The sequence below is a fragment of the Cucurbita maxima genome, unplaced genomic scaffold (genome assembly GCF_002738345.1).
Source record: "Cucurbita maxima cultivar Rimu unplaced genomic scaffold, Cmax_1.0 Cma_Scf00014, whole genome shotgun sequence".
Taxonomy (NCBI): Eukaryota; Viridiplantae; Streptophyta; class Magnoliopsida; order Cucurbitales; family Cucurbitaceae; genus Cucurbita; species Cucurbita maxima.
In genome coordinates, this window is record NW_019272030.1 from 4,657,147 (window position 1) to 4,672,770 (window position 15,624).

The 15,624-nt window shown below is 37.1% G+C and overlaps 3 protein-coding genes across 4 annotated transcripts; 2 read left to right on the forward strand and 1 right to left on the reverse strand.

Moving 5' to 3' along the window:
• Positions 1-515: 515 nt before the first annotated feature.
• Positions 516-4,412, forward strand: LOC111489666 (protein YIPF1 homolog). Its single transcript, XM_023137986.1, has 6 exons — positions 516-869; positions 1,820-1,859; positions 2,000-2,083; positions 2,758-2,920; positions 3,152-3,425; positions 3,776-4,412. The coding sequence occupies exons 1-6, from the start codon at positions 816-818 to the stop codon at positions 3,965-3,967; spliced, it is 807 nt and encodes a 268-aa protein (XP_022993754.1). The 5' UTR covers positions 516-815; the 3' UTR covers positions 3,968-4,412.
• Positions 4,413-5,200: 788 nt separating this feature from the next.
• On the forward strand, positions 5,201-11,515 carry LOC111489663 (delta-1-pyrroline-5-carboxylate synthase-like). The gene is made up of 20 exons (XM_023137984.1): positions 5,201-5,322; positions 5,743-5,814; positions 5,951-6,054; positions 6,197-6,299; positions 6,573-6,734; positions 6,936-7,213; positions 7,586-7,736; positions 7,802-7,966; positions 8,119-8,196; positions 8,366-8,455; positions 8,563-8,649; positions 8,724-8,810; positions 9,275-9,371; positions 9,483-9,586; positions 9,717-9,792; positions 10,089-10,239; positions 10,391-10,459; positions 10,624-10,690; positions 10,773-10,843; positions 10,966-11,515. The coding sequence occupies exons 1-20, from the start codon at positions 5,263-5,265 to the stop codon at positions 11,057-11,059; spliced, it is 2,166 nt and encodes a 721-aa protein (XP_022993752.1). The 5' UTR covers positions 5,201-5,262; the 3' UTR covers positions 11,060-11,515.
• Positions 11,516-11,838: 323 nt separating this feature from the next.
• On the reverse strand, positions 11,839-15,489 carry LOC111488921 (mannose-1-phosphate guanylyltransferase 1-like). 2 transcript variants are annotated; one of them, XM_023136864.1, is made up of 6 exons: positions 15,221-15,489; positions 13,580-13,713; positions 13,216-13,278; positions 12,896-13,135; positions 12,130-12,803; positions 11,839-12,021 (listed from the first exon to the last, which is right to left on the reverse strand). In XM_023136864.1, the coding sequence occupies exons 2-5, from the start codon at positions 13,688-13,690 to the stop codon at positions 12,132-12,134; spliced, it is 1,086 nt and encodes a 361-aa protein (XP_022992632.1). In that variant the 5' UTR covers positions 13,691-13,713; positions 15,221-15,489; the 3' UTR covers positions 11,839-12,021; positions 12,130-12,131. The 2 variants fall into 2 exon arrangements, with proteins under 2 accessions (XP_022992632.1, XP_022992633.1); XM_023136865.1 differs by lacking the exon at positions 15,221-15,489 and adding an exon at positions 13,938-14,064 and having other exon boundaries at positions 11,841-12,803.
• Positions 15,490-15,624: the final 135 nt, after the last annotated feature.

Here is a 15,624-nt window from a genome sequence, read left to right on the forward strand (position 1 = left end):
AAAAAAAAAAAAAAAAAAAAAAAAAAAAAAAAAAATTATTTAATCCCAGTAGATGAGACATTTGTTAGTTTATTGGTTTGTAAATGAAAAGGGAGAAACTCACGGGAAGTAAGTAACAAAAATAATTTTCCAATGGAAACGAGCACATGCTATTTTCATTATTATCTTAAATAAAAATATAATATAAACATCAAGCATTAGTTATTCTTTAAAATTAAAATTTCATAAACCCACTGCGATTCGAATCTGGGCTCAGACAAAATCACTTATCTAATTTTATTTTAGAACGACAAATTTATTTAATGTATTTTATTTGGTGGAATTGAATGGTGTACTTGGATATCACATTAGTCTCACACACTAGAAGTCCCCGGTTCGAACCCGGGCTCAGGCAATATTCTTCACCCGCCTCAATTCTTTTTGTTTTGCAATTTCATTTTCCCAAGGAGGGTCATTATAACGCTGCGGGCCCATTTCCAGCCCATTTGTTCCAGAACGTGTGTAAAGGGTTCTCAAACGTGCACCCGATCGGCGGCAAAAGATGGCACGTGGTTTATGCATGATCCACTGTGCAAAGTCCATCTTCAACGTCGCACAGGTGCCGTCACTGTCCTCTGTGACCGTGTCTCCGTGAGTTGTCCTTCCAAGCGAAGAAACGACCAACATTAGGGCTCAAAGCCGGAGGATTCCATCTTAGTCAATCTCCCGTCGATTCGTACCTTCGATGAATTTCTGAGGCCACCTAACAGTTTCACTTTTCCTCTTCCTTTCGGTATTTCGCCGTTTTCTTCTTTTGGTGCTTCATTGCTTTCTCCATGGACGAGACTTACATAAATCTCCCCACTAGCCATTTGCTTGGCTCAGTCCCTGTACGCACTTTCCAGACTCCTTTGCTTGCTTCTTTTATTTTATCTACTTCTTAAGTTGACCTTTGATTGATGCTATTTGTCTTGGGAAGTATTGAATGTCTGGGTCATTCTTCGCGATGATTGATCTGCTTCGCAATGTGATCGGTTGCGATTTTTTCATTACATTTTTTTTTTTTTTTTGTTTACTTGCATTTTAATATAATGAATAAGCTGGAAAGTGCTTGGTTTGGTTGCTTCCCGCGTGTATGTTGTTATGCTTCTTTTGAGAATTCATCGCAAGTAAACGGAAAATGGAAGACTATTCGTTTGGGGCCACCGAGGTTTTTCTTTGCTAATTAGTATGGAGTCTTATCAGGAAATTATTGTTAACTTCGATATTTTCCGCCGTTGGTAGCACCTAAATAATGAACATTCATGAATAGTTATTGAATATGAGCGCAGTATCTATTTTATTTAGTAGGGAAATATGCTTGTCACTTCCTGTTGCGTCTCTGAATGATGCCTCTTGCAATATATCTGGCAGTTGGCGTGTTTGTTTGTAGTGGCTATGTTCAACCGCCATCTAGTTTTCCTGGGCTGGATTTTTGAAGAGCTTGAATAAATATAGAGCTGGCTAGATTTTGTTCCTCCTGGATTTAGAAGGTTAAAAATGCGTTTTGGTGAGAAGGGAGATTCAATGTTACCCCTATTTTATGCTTTATAATCAACGATAGCACTCCTCTGATACCAAGTAATGCAAGTTTTAGCTGCGGTTCCTAATATGCTATTGTCTTTTTGTATGTTGGATTATTTGTAATTATTTTTTGGTTGCACCTTGAATCTATGTGTGTTTAAATGTTATCATGTTCTGTTTGGAGTTTGAAATTTATGACTTTCTTTATCCCTGTCTTGGTTTTCAAAGCTCCTTTGTCTACATATTTTTATGTATCCTTTTTTTGGTGGATCAATAGGCTGTAATCAATGAAGAGAAAGACGGCACAGACCATAAAAGTAAGAACAGATTCCAGTACCTTCTTAGTAATCTTATTTCACTTTCTGTTTCATTAATAAGTCGCACTCAAAAAATTGATCTATTTCACTGTTTCATGTCACATATTTATCTCTGAGGATGGCTTCTTAATTATATGCAGCACCAGAAGCAAGTATGCAGACATTCCCTCCAACTTATGGAGGGGACAGAGGGAGAGGTTATCAAACTCTTGAAAGTCCAAGTGGTAATGCTTGTCATGTACTCCCGATAGGCTATAGGATAGTGTTATGATAGGAGTGCAATTAGTGAAAATAATGATTAGAGATCATTGTTCTGATTTTCCATTGCTTCTGTCAACTAGGGTTTTTATATTTACTATTATAGGTCTTCTAACTATTTAATATGACATTTTTTCCCATGTACAAGTGGTTCTTTGTTTGATCTAATTAATTTATTTCCTCTTCTAGCTGGTTCTGGACATACTGAAAGCAAAACACTAACTTATATGGGATTGAGATGTGTTTTTTATTGTTTCAACTTATTAATCATTGCCTTTGTAACTGAGATTTTCCTTTCGTGTTATCTTTTGATTATCGAGTAAAAATGTTGTATACCGTGACTACTAGATGTTTTGACATTTATTTATTACTGCAGAACAAGGCTCCTGGACCTAATCCAAAAGTTTTTTAAAATGCTTGGTTATTGAAGGTTGAAGCCACCTTTTAGTTTCAAACCCCCCTAGACACAGAAAAGATAGCAGGTTTTGTGATATTAGAAAGTAAAACCTGTTCCAAGAAAATAAACTGCCATGTTATAAGGCTCCTTAAGATCCAATTTATATCAAACATGCATTTTTATATGTGGTTGATTCTTTTCTTTTGGTGAACCATACAATTGACAACATTTATTTATGTGCAGATCCTCAGCCGCAACCATCAAGTAACTGGAAGGGGATGTTTAGTGTATCATCTTACACTCAATATTTCAATGTGGATACAGACACTGTCATGAATAGATTGATTAGTTCCTTGTATCCCATTGGTGGAGATTTTTCTAGCAAGATCGATGCAAACCCTGACCTGTAAGTTTTTTTTTTTTTTTTTTTCTCCCTCTCTTAACCTTAATAATTTCTCTGTTTCTCTGATGGCTATGGTATTATCTATGAGATTTTGAATGCCTACCTTTTGGTGTCTTTTTTCTTTTTCAAATTTATGCGCCTCTATCTGTTCATTCAAGAATCTATATGGATATCTTGTTTTTTAAACTAAATGGATTATCAAACTCCTTTTTATTCAATTTTGCTATGACTTAGATATGGGCTTGTTTGGGTCACCACTACATTGGTCTTTGTCCTTGCGGCACTTGGAAACTGCGCGACCTTCCTCATGCAAAAACAAAGTGATCACGGAGCTGCATGGAGCTTTGATGTCAGCTATGTGAATGTGGCGGCAGGGTCTGTTTATGGTTATGCGATTGTGGTGCCCACGGCATTTTACTTTTCGCTTCAGTACTTGGGGTCAAATTCTAACCTCATAAGATTTTGGTGCTTGTGGGGATACTCTCTGTTCATTTTTATTCTGGCATCTGTAAGCATCTGGAATCTTCGCTGCAGTTCTGTTCTCTTTTATCCATTCAACATAATTTCATACATGACTGCAGAATTTGAATTTTTTTATATACCTTTACAATTTCCTTACTTTGGCACTTCAGTTTCTTTTTTACTTCATTTATTTTCATATGTTTTGAATTTCTGGTTTTCATAGCTTAGTAGATATTGTAACGAGCATGCAAGAAGAAAGAAACGTCTACTAAAGAATACTGTTGCCTTAGACTAGATGTTTTCATTTTCAGAGGACTTGAATGAGTTTTATTAGCGCAACGATCCATTTTATGGGCAATATAACTGCATGGTTCTTACATCTCATTTCTTTTCCAGTTTCCGTTGCTCATCCCGGTTGAAATTCTGCGATGGTTCATTATACTCCTTTCTGGTGCTGCCTCAGCAAGTTTCGTTACTTTGAACTTGAGGTCCTATATCGACGGAAATGATCTTTCGGTTCTGATAGTTGCTGCATTTTTCTTGCAAATGGCCTTGGCAATCTTCATCAAAGTGTGGTTCTTTCCTTGAGCAGACTCTCTCAGTTTGTTGCTGTCATCAGACCATCTATCTTTGCTTCGTTTCTGAGTGCTGACCTCTTAACTAAGGAACGATTCCCTCTTGATTGGTGTTGTTAGTTCTTTGCCTCTTAACTTGTGTGATGAATCACAGAAGCGGTCAACAGAAAACGACGTCGACGGTCATAGTTTTTGTGATTAGAAGTGATTGTTTTATCATAACAACAATCTCTAACATGCTCACGGTATTGTTTGCAGAGTGCGCAGATAGGCTTCCCTCTTTATGAATATTGTTTGAGGAGAGCGGAATCTGTTTATCTTTCTTTGATTATAAATTTTCATCTTAGTATTCCACTAAAACACAGACGTCATTGTAAATAGATGTGGGAGAATGTACTTGTGATCACTGATGTAATGCGATTGATTGAATTTAAATACAACTAGCAAAAATATGCCTCTATCTCAAGACTGGTTTTACGCCAATCCATCAACAGTCATTTACTGACGGCAGATAGCAAACCATTGGGGCAAGATTTCCATAGATGAGCGCAGGCAGCTGCGTGGGAGCTGTGGATTGGGCAGATTTCTGTTAACCAGCACCTGACAAAAACAGGTTAAAAAAACCACTAGAAAATGTTTTAAAAATAAAATATGTTGAGATGGATCTAAAAGATTATGCTCCACTCCATGGGCTAATTAATTCTTTATTCTTGACCTTTATGAGCCAGAGCCAGAGCCAGAGCCCAAGCAGCAGCAGCCTGGATCTGGGGGCTTAACCCTTCGGCTTTGGGACCAGCCATTGAATCTTACGTCTTTTAATTTAACACTCCTTTTCTCTTTATTTATTAATTTTAGTTTTGGATTGCGACTCTCCAGGCATGTTCAGAGAAACGCGAAATCCTCTACGGTCGAGCCTTGTTGTCGCCGTTTTGAAGTTCAATGAGGAGTCGCCAAATGTCCGCCAGTCTTCAGTAAAAGTTGTAAGTTTTTTCGTCTTCTCAAAAACTGTGCGTAAAAAAATTGGATGGTGACAAGTCTTTGGGAGGCCCTACGCAATCCTGATTCTGTGACGAAGAAACATGCAGCCAATAAAGAACAATATGAGTGTGGAATTGCATTGGTCACTGGAAAACGGTTCGAATATAATCCGAGAATCGAGTAAAAACCCCGGTTCCGATTCCGCACTTCCGCCTACCATTTCCCTTCTATATATATATAACTGCCCCCGCTCAGATATATTGGTATTTCCAACGAAACCCTGCCGAGTTGTTTTGTGTCTCGGTCGAGTTGACTCATTACTCTGTTCTTATGGACTCCATGGATCGCTCTCGAGCTTTCCTTCGGGATGTTAAGCGCCTTGTTGTCAAGGTATCTCTAAGTTAAACCTTCAGTTTTTATCTTCCTTTATCCACATTTTAATATTTCCAGGTGTTCTTCTTTTCTATTGGTTTAATTTAGCGCGTGGCAGTTCTGTGTATTTGGAACTGGAATTTTTTTGGATGGACGTTTTCATTGTTCTTCTTAGAATTTGTAGTTCCAGTTTTCAATTGGATGGAGAAAGCCCACGCCTTAGTTTTAAATTCTGATGCCTTTTGTATCATACATTATTATTCGATTTGGATGGATGGATGGATTATTAAATGTTTACGACTGAATGCCCATTTCTGTGCATTTTTGCCGATTCGATTCGCTTTCTGTGGAATTTCTCAATTCTTCCTACCGGAAGAGAAACCGTTGATAATTTAATTGACTTACCCACCATTGGATGTCGTGCTTTTGCCATTCAAGGTTGGGACGGCGGTGGTAACGCGAAGTGATGGAAGATTAGCCTTAGGCAGACTAGGAGCATTGTGCGAGCAGGTATTTACCAGGCATTCATAAATCAAGTCTTCTACAAGTTTATAGTGGTTGGAGACTTTTGTTTTTTTCCTTTCCTTATCAGCTTCTGGTTGGAGTCGCTTAGTTTTTTTTTTTTTTTTTTCGATCTGAAATGCAGATCAAGGAATTGAACTCACAAGAATTTGAGGTTATTTTGGTTTCATCTGGTGCTGTTGGTATTGGTCGTCAAAGGCTTCGATATAGGCAGCTTGTTAATAGCAGGTAATTTTTTGCCAGATACGTTGCCCCTAAATTGATTAGGGGGACAATGAAATTTTACGGAGTCCTGAAATCAATGAAAGTTTTGATCACTTTTGCTTGGAAAAAAAAAGGATATTCTAAGATTGTACTGTGAATAATGTAGTTTTGCTGACCTTCAAAAACCTCAAGTTGATCTTGATGGTAAGGCATGCGCAGCTGTTGGTCAAAACAGTCTTATGGCTCTCTATGACACATTATTTAGTCAGGTGACCGCTCTTAATTTATTTTTAATTTTTAATTTTTAACACAAGAATTGCTTCTAGCTCATTAACTTATTTGTTTACCTCTGGCAGATTGCTATTGGGTTGCTACTGTGTTATCTCAGTTGTAATCCTTTCTTTTTTTCTTCTTTTTTCACCCCTTACCAGTCATTATTTCATAGACCCTTATATGACATGTGCTTTCGTTATTACTTGACAATTTTAAGGCTTGTCAATAAATGCACTCGTTTGACTTAATTCTTTTTAATGTTTTTGCAGCTGGATGTTACATCTGCTCAGCTTCTGGTTACAGATAATGATTTTAGGGATAAAGGTTTTAGAAGTCAACTTAGTGATACAGTGAAATCATTACTTTCTCTTAAGGTTATTCCTATCTTCAATGAGAATGATGCAGTCAGCACCAGGAAAGCTCCGTATGAGGTTTGATTCTTGCTCTTTAGCCATTCTTTTGATCTGCTTTGGGAATGGTAGTTTTGAATAGTAGTTTTGAATAGTAGTTCTTTGTGATTGTGAAAAGTAATTGAAAGCCTCTTTATTAATTCAAACAAAATGGATTTATTATTTTCTTTCCGATATCTTTTTCACTTATGTCACTATTTTTTTTTTGGCAACTCTTCTCAGGATTCTTCTGGTATATTCTGGGACAATGACAGTTTGGCAGCACTTTTAGCTTTGGAGCTAAAAGCTGATCTCCTTGTTTTGTTAAGCGATGTAGACGGTCTATATAGTGGACCTCCAAGTGACCCTCACTCAAAGTTAATCCATACATATGTTAAGGAACGCCACCAAGGTGAAATTACCTTTGGAGACAAGTCTAGAGTGGGAAGAGGTGGTATGACTGCTAAAGTTAAAGCTGCTACTGGTGCTGCATATGCTGGCATTCCTGTTATTATCACTAGGTATGCTTCATTTATGAGTGCCTCAGAAATCTCCCTTCCTTTTCTCCGTGTCTAATATAATCATTCCACAAATATTATGCACTATACTATCCAATTAGGGGGGGGAACTGCTAGATTTAACCCATCCCATGTTTTCCATTTCATACTTTAGATAGTGGCAGGTTATCTCAGAGTGCGGTCGAAAAAAATAAAAAATGTTATTTCACATGCCCTTGTGAAAAGGGATGAAATGCTTCCTAGTTTACAAAATCGTGTTTCTTTGAAACCGAATGTAGCCTGGGAGGAATAGGTTTTCCATTCAGATTTCTTTTTCTTTTATTTAACATGAATATTGATTCAATTTGAAACGGTTTTTTCCATAATCATTTGAAGCGGATACGCTCCTGCAAATATCCTCAAGGTCCTCAAAGGTGATCGCATCGGTACCCTCTTCCATCAAGATGCTCATTTGTGGGAGCCCCAAAAGGATGTTGGTGCTCGTGATATGGCTGTTGCAGCAAGAGAAAGTTCAAGAAGGCTGCAGGTAATTGCCCATTGCTTTGTATGCCAAGTTAGCATGATTTTTTATACGTAGTTTATATTCCTTAGGCAATCTCTTCTCAAGAGAGAAGAAAAATTTTGCTGGATATAGCTGATGCCCTTGAAGCAAATGAAAAACTGATCAGTGCTGAAAATGAAGCTGATGTTGCTGAAGCTCAACAGACTGGATATGAAAAGGCCCTAGTATCACGACTGGCACTGAAACCTGGAAAGGCAAGACATCATTGCATGATTTTTTTTAAGAACAATTTCCATAGCACTGATTACACACATTTACTCAATTATTTACATTAGATACTGCCTTGTGAAGTCTCAAAGCCTGTCTTTTCTAGGTGAATAGTGATACTAATTGTATATGTGAACAGATATCCAGTCTTGCCAACTCCATCCGTACACTTGCAAACATGGAAGATCCAATTGGTCATGTTTTGAAGAAGACTGAGGTAACAAATTATGGACTTTTGTGTAATTGTGATTCAAAGTAGTGGAAAATATTCTTTTGACTCTAGTTAGATGGTTGATAAGTAGTACCGTTTCAATAATTCAGAATGCCTGAATTTTTTGCTGGCATTCAATTTTTCCCCAACTTGAGATGGTGGTTGTTGCATTCAGGTTTCAGATGGACTAATTCTTGAAAAAACATCGTCTCCGTTGGGTGTTCTATTGATTGTGTTTGAATCTCGTCCAGATGCTCTGGTACAGGTTAGCATAAATTGCTTGTGGAGAATCTTAGAGTTGTCTCCATTGAGTGTTCACAATGATGAATTTTTCCTTTAATATTAACCCCCTTGGGTTTGTGATTTATATAGATAGCTTCATTAGCAATTCGTAGCGGAAATGGTCTTCTCTTAAAAGGGGGAAAGGAAGCAAGGCGATCAAATGCTATATTGCACAAGGTATCATATTTCCTTCATGATCAAATTAAAATGGCATTGGCACATCAGTTCACTTTTCTTTTTGCTATATATAGGTTATCACGGAAGCCATTCCAGATAGTGTTGGCGGGACCATAATTGGACTTGTAACTTCAAGGGAGGAAATACCCGATCTACTAAAGGTACATTTGGTTGAATACCCTTCTTGAATTGTTCGTTTTCGTGACCTTGAGTTTTACTCGTGGTCATAGGGTAAATAGAGAGTAAAATACTTTTGAGGACGTACCTCAGATGTCATATCTTACAAGTTTTCCTAGTTTAGTCCTGACAATTTTCTTTCTATTTCATAATTTCTTTTGTTCTTCCATTGTCTTATCATTTATTATTGTAAAGCATTGACTTTAAATTTTTTGTGGATCGTTATTGAAAAATTGTGAAAAATTAATAAGTCCATATGATGAGAAGAATTAAAAATAAATATACTAATTTTGTTAAGTAAAAATCCTGAAAGTGAAGATGAGGTAATTGAAAAAAAATTGTTGCTTCCCCATTGGAATGATAATAATATGTGATAATAGTATACTTCAGTTCAGTAGAAAGTAAGCAATATACTTCAGTTGAAGTGATTAATTGTCGATAATGGCAGTTGGATGATGTTATTGATTTGGTGATCCCAAGAGGTAGCAACAAACTGGTTTCTCAAATTAAGAATTCCACCAAAATTCCTGTTCTTGGTCACGCTGGTAATGTGGATTGGATCGACCATTCTAATACAATATATTTCTTTTACTTTCTTTTTTATTTTCATGAAACAAGACATGTTCGTAAAAACATGTGCTCTTTTCATGTCACAGATGGAATCTGCCATGTTTATGTTGATAAGTCTGCTGATTTGGAAATGGCAAAGAGAATTGTACTGGATGCAAAAATAGATTACCCAGCAGCCTGTAATGCAATGGTATATCATTCATCAATTAACTTTACTTTATTCCATCTCCACTTAATTGGGTGATTATCTTGTAACTACGTTTTTTTCTTCTTATTCCTGATTTGGATTCTGTTTTGATTCTCTTATTTCTTTAATGCAGGAAACACTTCTTGTTCACCAGGACTTAGTCCACACGGGTGGGCTGAATGAGCTTGTTGTAAATCTCCGCATTGAAGGTCAGACTTGCCTCCTTCATCAGAATGCATGTATTAGACTTGCCTCCTTGCCAATTTCTGCAGTGCAGACTCTTTTATGCGTTTGGTCGCTAAATCCATCATAGTGGTGGTGCTAAAGTTATTAGTGCACAATCCTAACCAACACTTATTTATCCTTTAAAGAACAAAAGGAAAACGAGTTTTAGTGATGAAAATAGATGGCTTAAGTTCAACATCTACAGATCAATTTTACCTTCGATACTCTAGGAATACTTGACATCTATAAATTAAAAAAGTAGTTAATTGTCTCTTTCCAGGTGTTATTTTGAATGGTGGACCAAGGTCGAGCTCCCTGTTGAATATTCCTGAGGCAGGGACGTTTCATCATGAATACAATTCATTGGCATGTACTCTTGAAATTGTGGACGATGTCTTTGCTGCTATCGATCATATACATCAACATGGAAGGTATGCTAATATTTTTCTTGATGAAAGAGCATTTCAAATTGCGAATTATCTTTATTCATATATGTTTTGAAGGCGTGCATGCATTTTGTGTCTATTGATCAATACTTCTGTTGCTCATTAAAAGGGTTTTTTTTCTCCTGTAAACTGGCAGTGGACACACTGATTGTATTGTTACGGAAGATCATGAAGTTGCTGAAGTTTTCATACGTCAAGTTGACAGGTAAGTGTTTCTGTTAACCTTATTTAGCATTCTTCCAGCTTCATCCATTCATTTATGACCTTTTCGTTTTATTAGAACTCTGTGCGTGAGAGACAGGTTGTATTGAATAATGGTGCCTTAACCTGGATGGCCTATTTATGCTGTTTGCTATGTTCTAATGGCAGTGCTGCTGTCTTCCATAACGCGAGCACAAGATTTAGTGATGGGGCTCGATTTGGTCTAGGTGCTGAGGTTCGAAATGCTCCTATAATTGTCAGATAGCAATACGATTAAGTTTGTTGCTTTCTTTTTACACATCCATTGTTTGTAACAGGTTGGAATTAGCACAAGTCGGATCCATGCCCGGGGTCCAGTAGGAGTTGAAGGACTGTTAACGACCAGATGGTATGAACAAATCATAGTCTTCTGAGTAATTGAATATTTGTCCACATACAATACTTCCATTTCCGCACATGACATGTCAATATCTAGGCAAGTTAATATCAGCATTGTACTTAAATTTGCAGGATTCTCAGGGGAAGTGGGCAAACCGTGGATGGAGATAAAGGTGTTGTTTACACCCACAGGGACGTGAAGATTGAGTCTCAACTCGTGAATTGATTTCAGCCCAACAATTTGCGCTGGCTATTTATGTATAAAAATAAGTGTTAGTAGCTTCTCTCTTCGAGTTTCAGTGTGATAGTTGCAGAAATAATGTGGTTTAATTATTAGAGTTCCAGAAGCGGCTAGTTTTTTCTATAATATTGGCCAATTCTGTTTAGTAGCTTAGGAGGACCCTTCTTCCAGGACTGGAAATCCAGAGTTTAGTTGTAGCGTATAGGTCTTAAATGTTGATGAAGTAATGACCATTTGAACAGATCAGGTGCATTACTCTCGGAGTTGTTTTGTTGTTTACTGTTTGACGATTGAAGTGTTGACTTGCCATCTGAAAATAACAGAAACCACCATGTACGCCTGTCAGTGTTTAAGCAGAAGCAGCAGGAGCAGGGGATTTGTAGTGTGAAAAATGGTTGACTACTATCATTATGGTCCTTATACTAGTATTGTTTTGTGTCATTCTTCTCATTATATCTTCGAATTATTCCCTTATTATTGGCATTTAGTTAATTTTTACCACCCTTGAAAAGAAAAATTAATGGACTTTTTTTTCTTTTTTTTATGTGGCAATCATTTGGTAATGAACCATTTGAGTTTCTGATTTAGAGTCATTTACTCACATTAATCAATAATATTGAGATTTTTTTGAAGAGTATACACAATACAGATGATGAAGTTCAGGAATTTCTGACCAACTTAACTACAATAAACCTCCACCCAAACGGGGAAGTTTAGAATGTAGAACAAGTCTTAAATTCCAAAATTATCAAGGAGTGATGAACGGCGATTATCAAGAAGCTGAAGCAAATAATCTTACTTCGGAAAAAGAAATAGAAAATTTAATGACAAATTATTCCCATATATACACAAAAATATTACTCTGTAGAACCATGACAAGAAACGCCCTTGGTAAAGGAGATGAACCTTCGCTCACAGAACTTGAAGAAGCAGACAGTGACATTATGCTGCAAGAAACGCCCATGAAGAGGAAGTAAAAGAACGGATAAAACTCACTCACGAAACTTTACGTTACAGCTCTCAAAAAGGAATTCCACTAATTTGCAAGTACACACCTTCACATGACTATTTCAGGCTTCAAAATGCTGGATTTGATTTCCTTGTGCGGCAGCACTACTCCACCATTACTGTAAACTTCATCGCCCACATGAACGTCTTCTCCTAGTATTGTCATATTCTCTACACGCGCCCATTGTCCGACGGTAGAATGCCAGCCTATGATACTGCTTGATATGCAAGCGTGCTTCTTGATTCGCACGCCACGCATTACAGTACATCGAGATAGCCGAACTCCTGACTCAACAACACAACCAGGACCAATGGCAACATCCGGACCAATCAGACATCCTTCGCCAATCTTTGCAGTCGCATCCACAAGAACATCCCCTACAATATGAGACCCAACGGCTAACATTGATGGAGAGTTCTTCCTCAAGGAGCTTAGATAGAGTCGTAGTCCTGTAATATAATCTTTTGGCTGTCCAATGTCCATCCAAAACCCTGGCAGTACCATTGCATAGAGCTTTTGCTCCGCGGCAATTTTAGGGAACACTTCTTTCTCAATTGATGTTGGCCTTAGTTCAATTCGGTCCAGAACAGAGGGGTTTAACAGGTAAACTCCCGCATTAATTTTGTTGCCGACAAATAGTTTTGGTTTCTCCACAAATTTCTCAACTTTCCCAGTAGATTCTTCCATGACAACCACACCATATTTGGAAGGCTCATCCACCTAGAAGAAGAAAATATATCAACTACTGACTTGATAGAATCTTGACGAAGTGCCTATGAAGTTAAAAGTAAATCTGAACTCAAGTGTTTTACCTTGGTTACCATGATTGATGCCTCTCCCCCATGACTCTTGTGGAATTCAATCATTTCTTTAAGTGGATACTCACTGATAACGTCACTATTGAGGACAAAAAACGGCTCGCCTGAATCATCTACCAGTTTGTTCCTTGCAAGGGCCAGAGGGCCAGCTGTTCCAAGTGGCTCTGTCTCCTGAGAGCATGTGATCTTGATCCCAAGCTTTTTCTCAAATTCTTTCAAGAAATTCAACATTATCTGCAGAAATAAAGATTTATTGTATCTATCACTGCAAACCTCAAGTAAAGTAGGTGAATAAAAAAGAGTTATTTCCATACTTCTGGCTGATAATTGATTGCCAGAACTACTTCTTCCACTCCAATAGCCTTGAGAGCTTCTATCTGGACAGTGAGGGAGAAAAAGGCTTTTCAGAACAGCAGCATGATTAAACGAAATCATCTCCTTAAAAGCAGTTTAATTTGCGACATTCTCTAATTTATACTCGTTTCGAGTTTGCCAGAAAATGAATATATTTTAGATATTCTCTAATTTCTGTTACAACCAGAATTAGAAAATCGATAATTTCATGTCAATATTTCATTGAAATAAACGGTACAAAAATAACCATAATATTAGCAGGATGTACTAGGAGCTTCTTGAAAAATGGGGTCTGGAGGAAGATAAAAGGGGGTGGGGGAATACCTGGTGCAGGATCATGGGTTTATTAGCAAAGTCAACAAGTGGCTTGGGGACACTGAGGGTCAATGGCCTTAACCGTGTTCCAAATCCTCCAACAAGAATAAGTGCCTTCATTGTGATGTGGTCAATTCTGCTTTCTGTGGACAATGACAAAGAAAATAGCTTTGACACTCGTTTAAGAAGATGAGACTCGTTTAAGAAGACGAGATCCAATGAGAAGAACGAAGAAAAAAAAAGGTTATTATACTTTGTACTCATGCATGTAAATATATCTATGCAAAGAAAGATGTATTTATATCTTTGAACCCATGCATGGCTTGTACATGTATATATATATCCTAGCAAAGAAAAATGGACTCACATGACACTCAACAGCCAGTACCATCCACAGAAGGACCTAGAGAGAGGCAGATAAGAGACTCCTCACTTGACCAACAAAGTTTGAAAGAAACCTCAAAATATAAAAAGCAGCCGGCAGACTAAACATTGATCCATGCGATTACCACAATAATTACAAAATATTTAGCTGTCAACGAGAACTCAAGAACCTTGTAGCATCATAAATACTGCTCCAAACATTTGAACGTCTCCACATCAGGAAGTTTTGTTTTTTACATCATTGAAAATTTAAATAGTCCAGTTCCTAAACATCAAAAACCATCTCACAAAAGGCTAGAGTTCTTTTGGAAACTATTTTCAAAATGTTTTTTTCAGAATGAAAATTTAGTCAAAAAAAGAAGGGCGTCTTCCCTTTACGAAATAACAAATTGGTAAATTTCAGCATACACTATAACATTGAAATTCACGATTTGTTTTAAAACCAATAACTGAGAAATCACTTTGGAAACTGTATTAGAATCAATCTCTAAGAATTTCCTTCTCCACCAAAAGGATTGAAATACAGTAATCAGAATTCAGATCGAAGGATAGTTTAAAGGAAAATGCCTAAACAAAAGATTTTGGCATGCTGCACAGTATGATTTCATTTTATTACCTAGATTGTCCAACAAAATTATTTTAGTATAATTGACCCATATGTTTTTGGAAACTAATGCAAAACCTTCACATCAAATTATTGTGTTTGTTTCCTTAGGTGGTTTGTAAGGACGAATCATAAAAGATATAAGGTTAGTCCTGAAGTTCTAACTTAAAGCATTTAAATTATTAGCCGAACACAAACGAAAAGAGAATATCGAGGAAGTATAGATCTGTATGCCAGAAAATTATCGTAACCTTATCAAAATGATTCATTGTTCTGTCTCATATAAATTCTTATCTATAAGCAATAGGAATAATCAAAAAGGTAAACTTCAAAGAATAGCCGCAATCTTATCAGATCTGCCATCACACAGAGCCAAACAACTTAATTATCAAAGCACTCTTGGAATCAATGAATAAGATCAAATTAACAAATTTCAAGCGCAACGAAATCAAATCAGATAGTCGAACAGGGAATATGGAGTACGGAGTCAATATTTCAGATTCGAAACCAAGAGCAACCACATTGTCAGATTAAACCTTCATACGACACCAAAGAACACTTTCAAAAGCTCCAAATTCCCTCCCGATCTCAAAAATCATAGAACACGCAATTAAACCACGGATCTAGCAGAAAAAACAAAGAAGAATGGAAGACAGAATTACCTTAGATCTCAGGAGATCAGAACCCGAGCTGAACCGGAAATGAAGTCGAGTTGCGACTAGTCAACCGACCGCGAGAGCGCTCAGTTTTTCCCGCGGAAGGACCCTCACGGCTGGTTCGTCGCCGTGTTATGATCCAAAAAGGATGCCTGCCGAGGGACGAAAGGCTTATCGGGCAATTCAGTGAATGAAATGCCGACCGAATTTATTGGGCAACAGAAATCTCTATCTTCCTCCCTTATGGATGAAATCGTCGAAATATCGTCATTTCTACGATAATAATCCATGTTCCCGCGAAATATCACATGCACAAAATTAATTAATTAATAAAAAATAAAAATCCAATTTAATTATACCTTCAACTTTAAAAATAAAAAAAATATATTTACCTATAATTTCGTATAAAA

Coding starts and splice junctions, on each gene's coding strand:
- LOC111489663 (XM_023137984.1), top strand. CDS start 5,263: ATGGACTCCATGGATCGCTCTCGAGCTTTCCTTCGGGATGTTAAGCGC. Junction 9,587..9,716: donor CAGCAGCCTGTAATGCAATG/GTATATCATTCA, acceptor TCTTTAATGCAG/GAAACACTTCTTGTTCACCA. Junction 9,793..10,088: donor TGTAAATCTCCGCATTGAAG/GTCAGACTTGCC, acceptor GTCTCTTTCCAG/GTGTTATTTTGAATGGTGGA.
- LOC111489666 (XM_023137986.1), top strand. CDS start 816: ATGGACGAGACTTACATAAATCTCCCCACTAGCCATTTGCTTGGCTCA. Junction 2,084..2,757: donor AACTCTTGAAAGTCCAAGTG/GTAATGCTTGTC, acceptor ATTTATGTGCAG/ATCCTCAGCCGCAACCATCA. Junction 3,426..3,775: donor TCATTTTTATTCTGGCATCT/GTAAGCATCTGG, acceptor TTTCTTTTCCAG/TTTCCGTTGCTCATCCCGGT.
- LOC111488921 (XM_023136864.1), bottom strand. CDS start 13,690: ATGAAGGCACTTATTCTTGTTGGAGGATTTGGAACACGGTTAAGGCCA. Junction 13,279..13,579: donor AACCCATGATCCTGCACCAG/GTATTCCCCCAC, acceptor CTCACTGTCCAG/ATAGAAGCTCTCAAGGCTAT. Junction 12,804..12,895: donor CATCAATCATGGTAACCAAG/GTAAAACACTTG, acceptor TTCTTCTTCTAG/GTGGATGAGCCTTCCAAATA.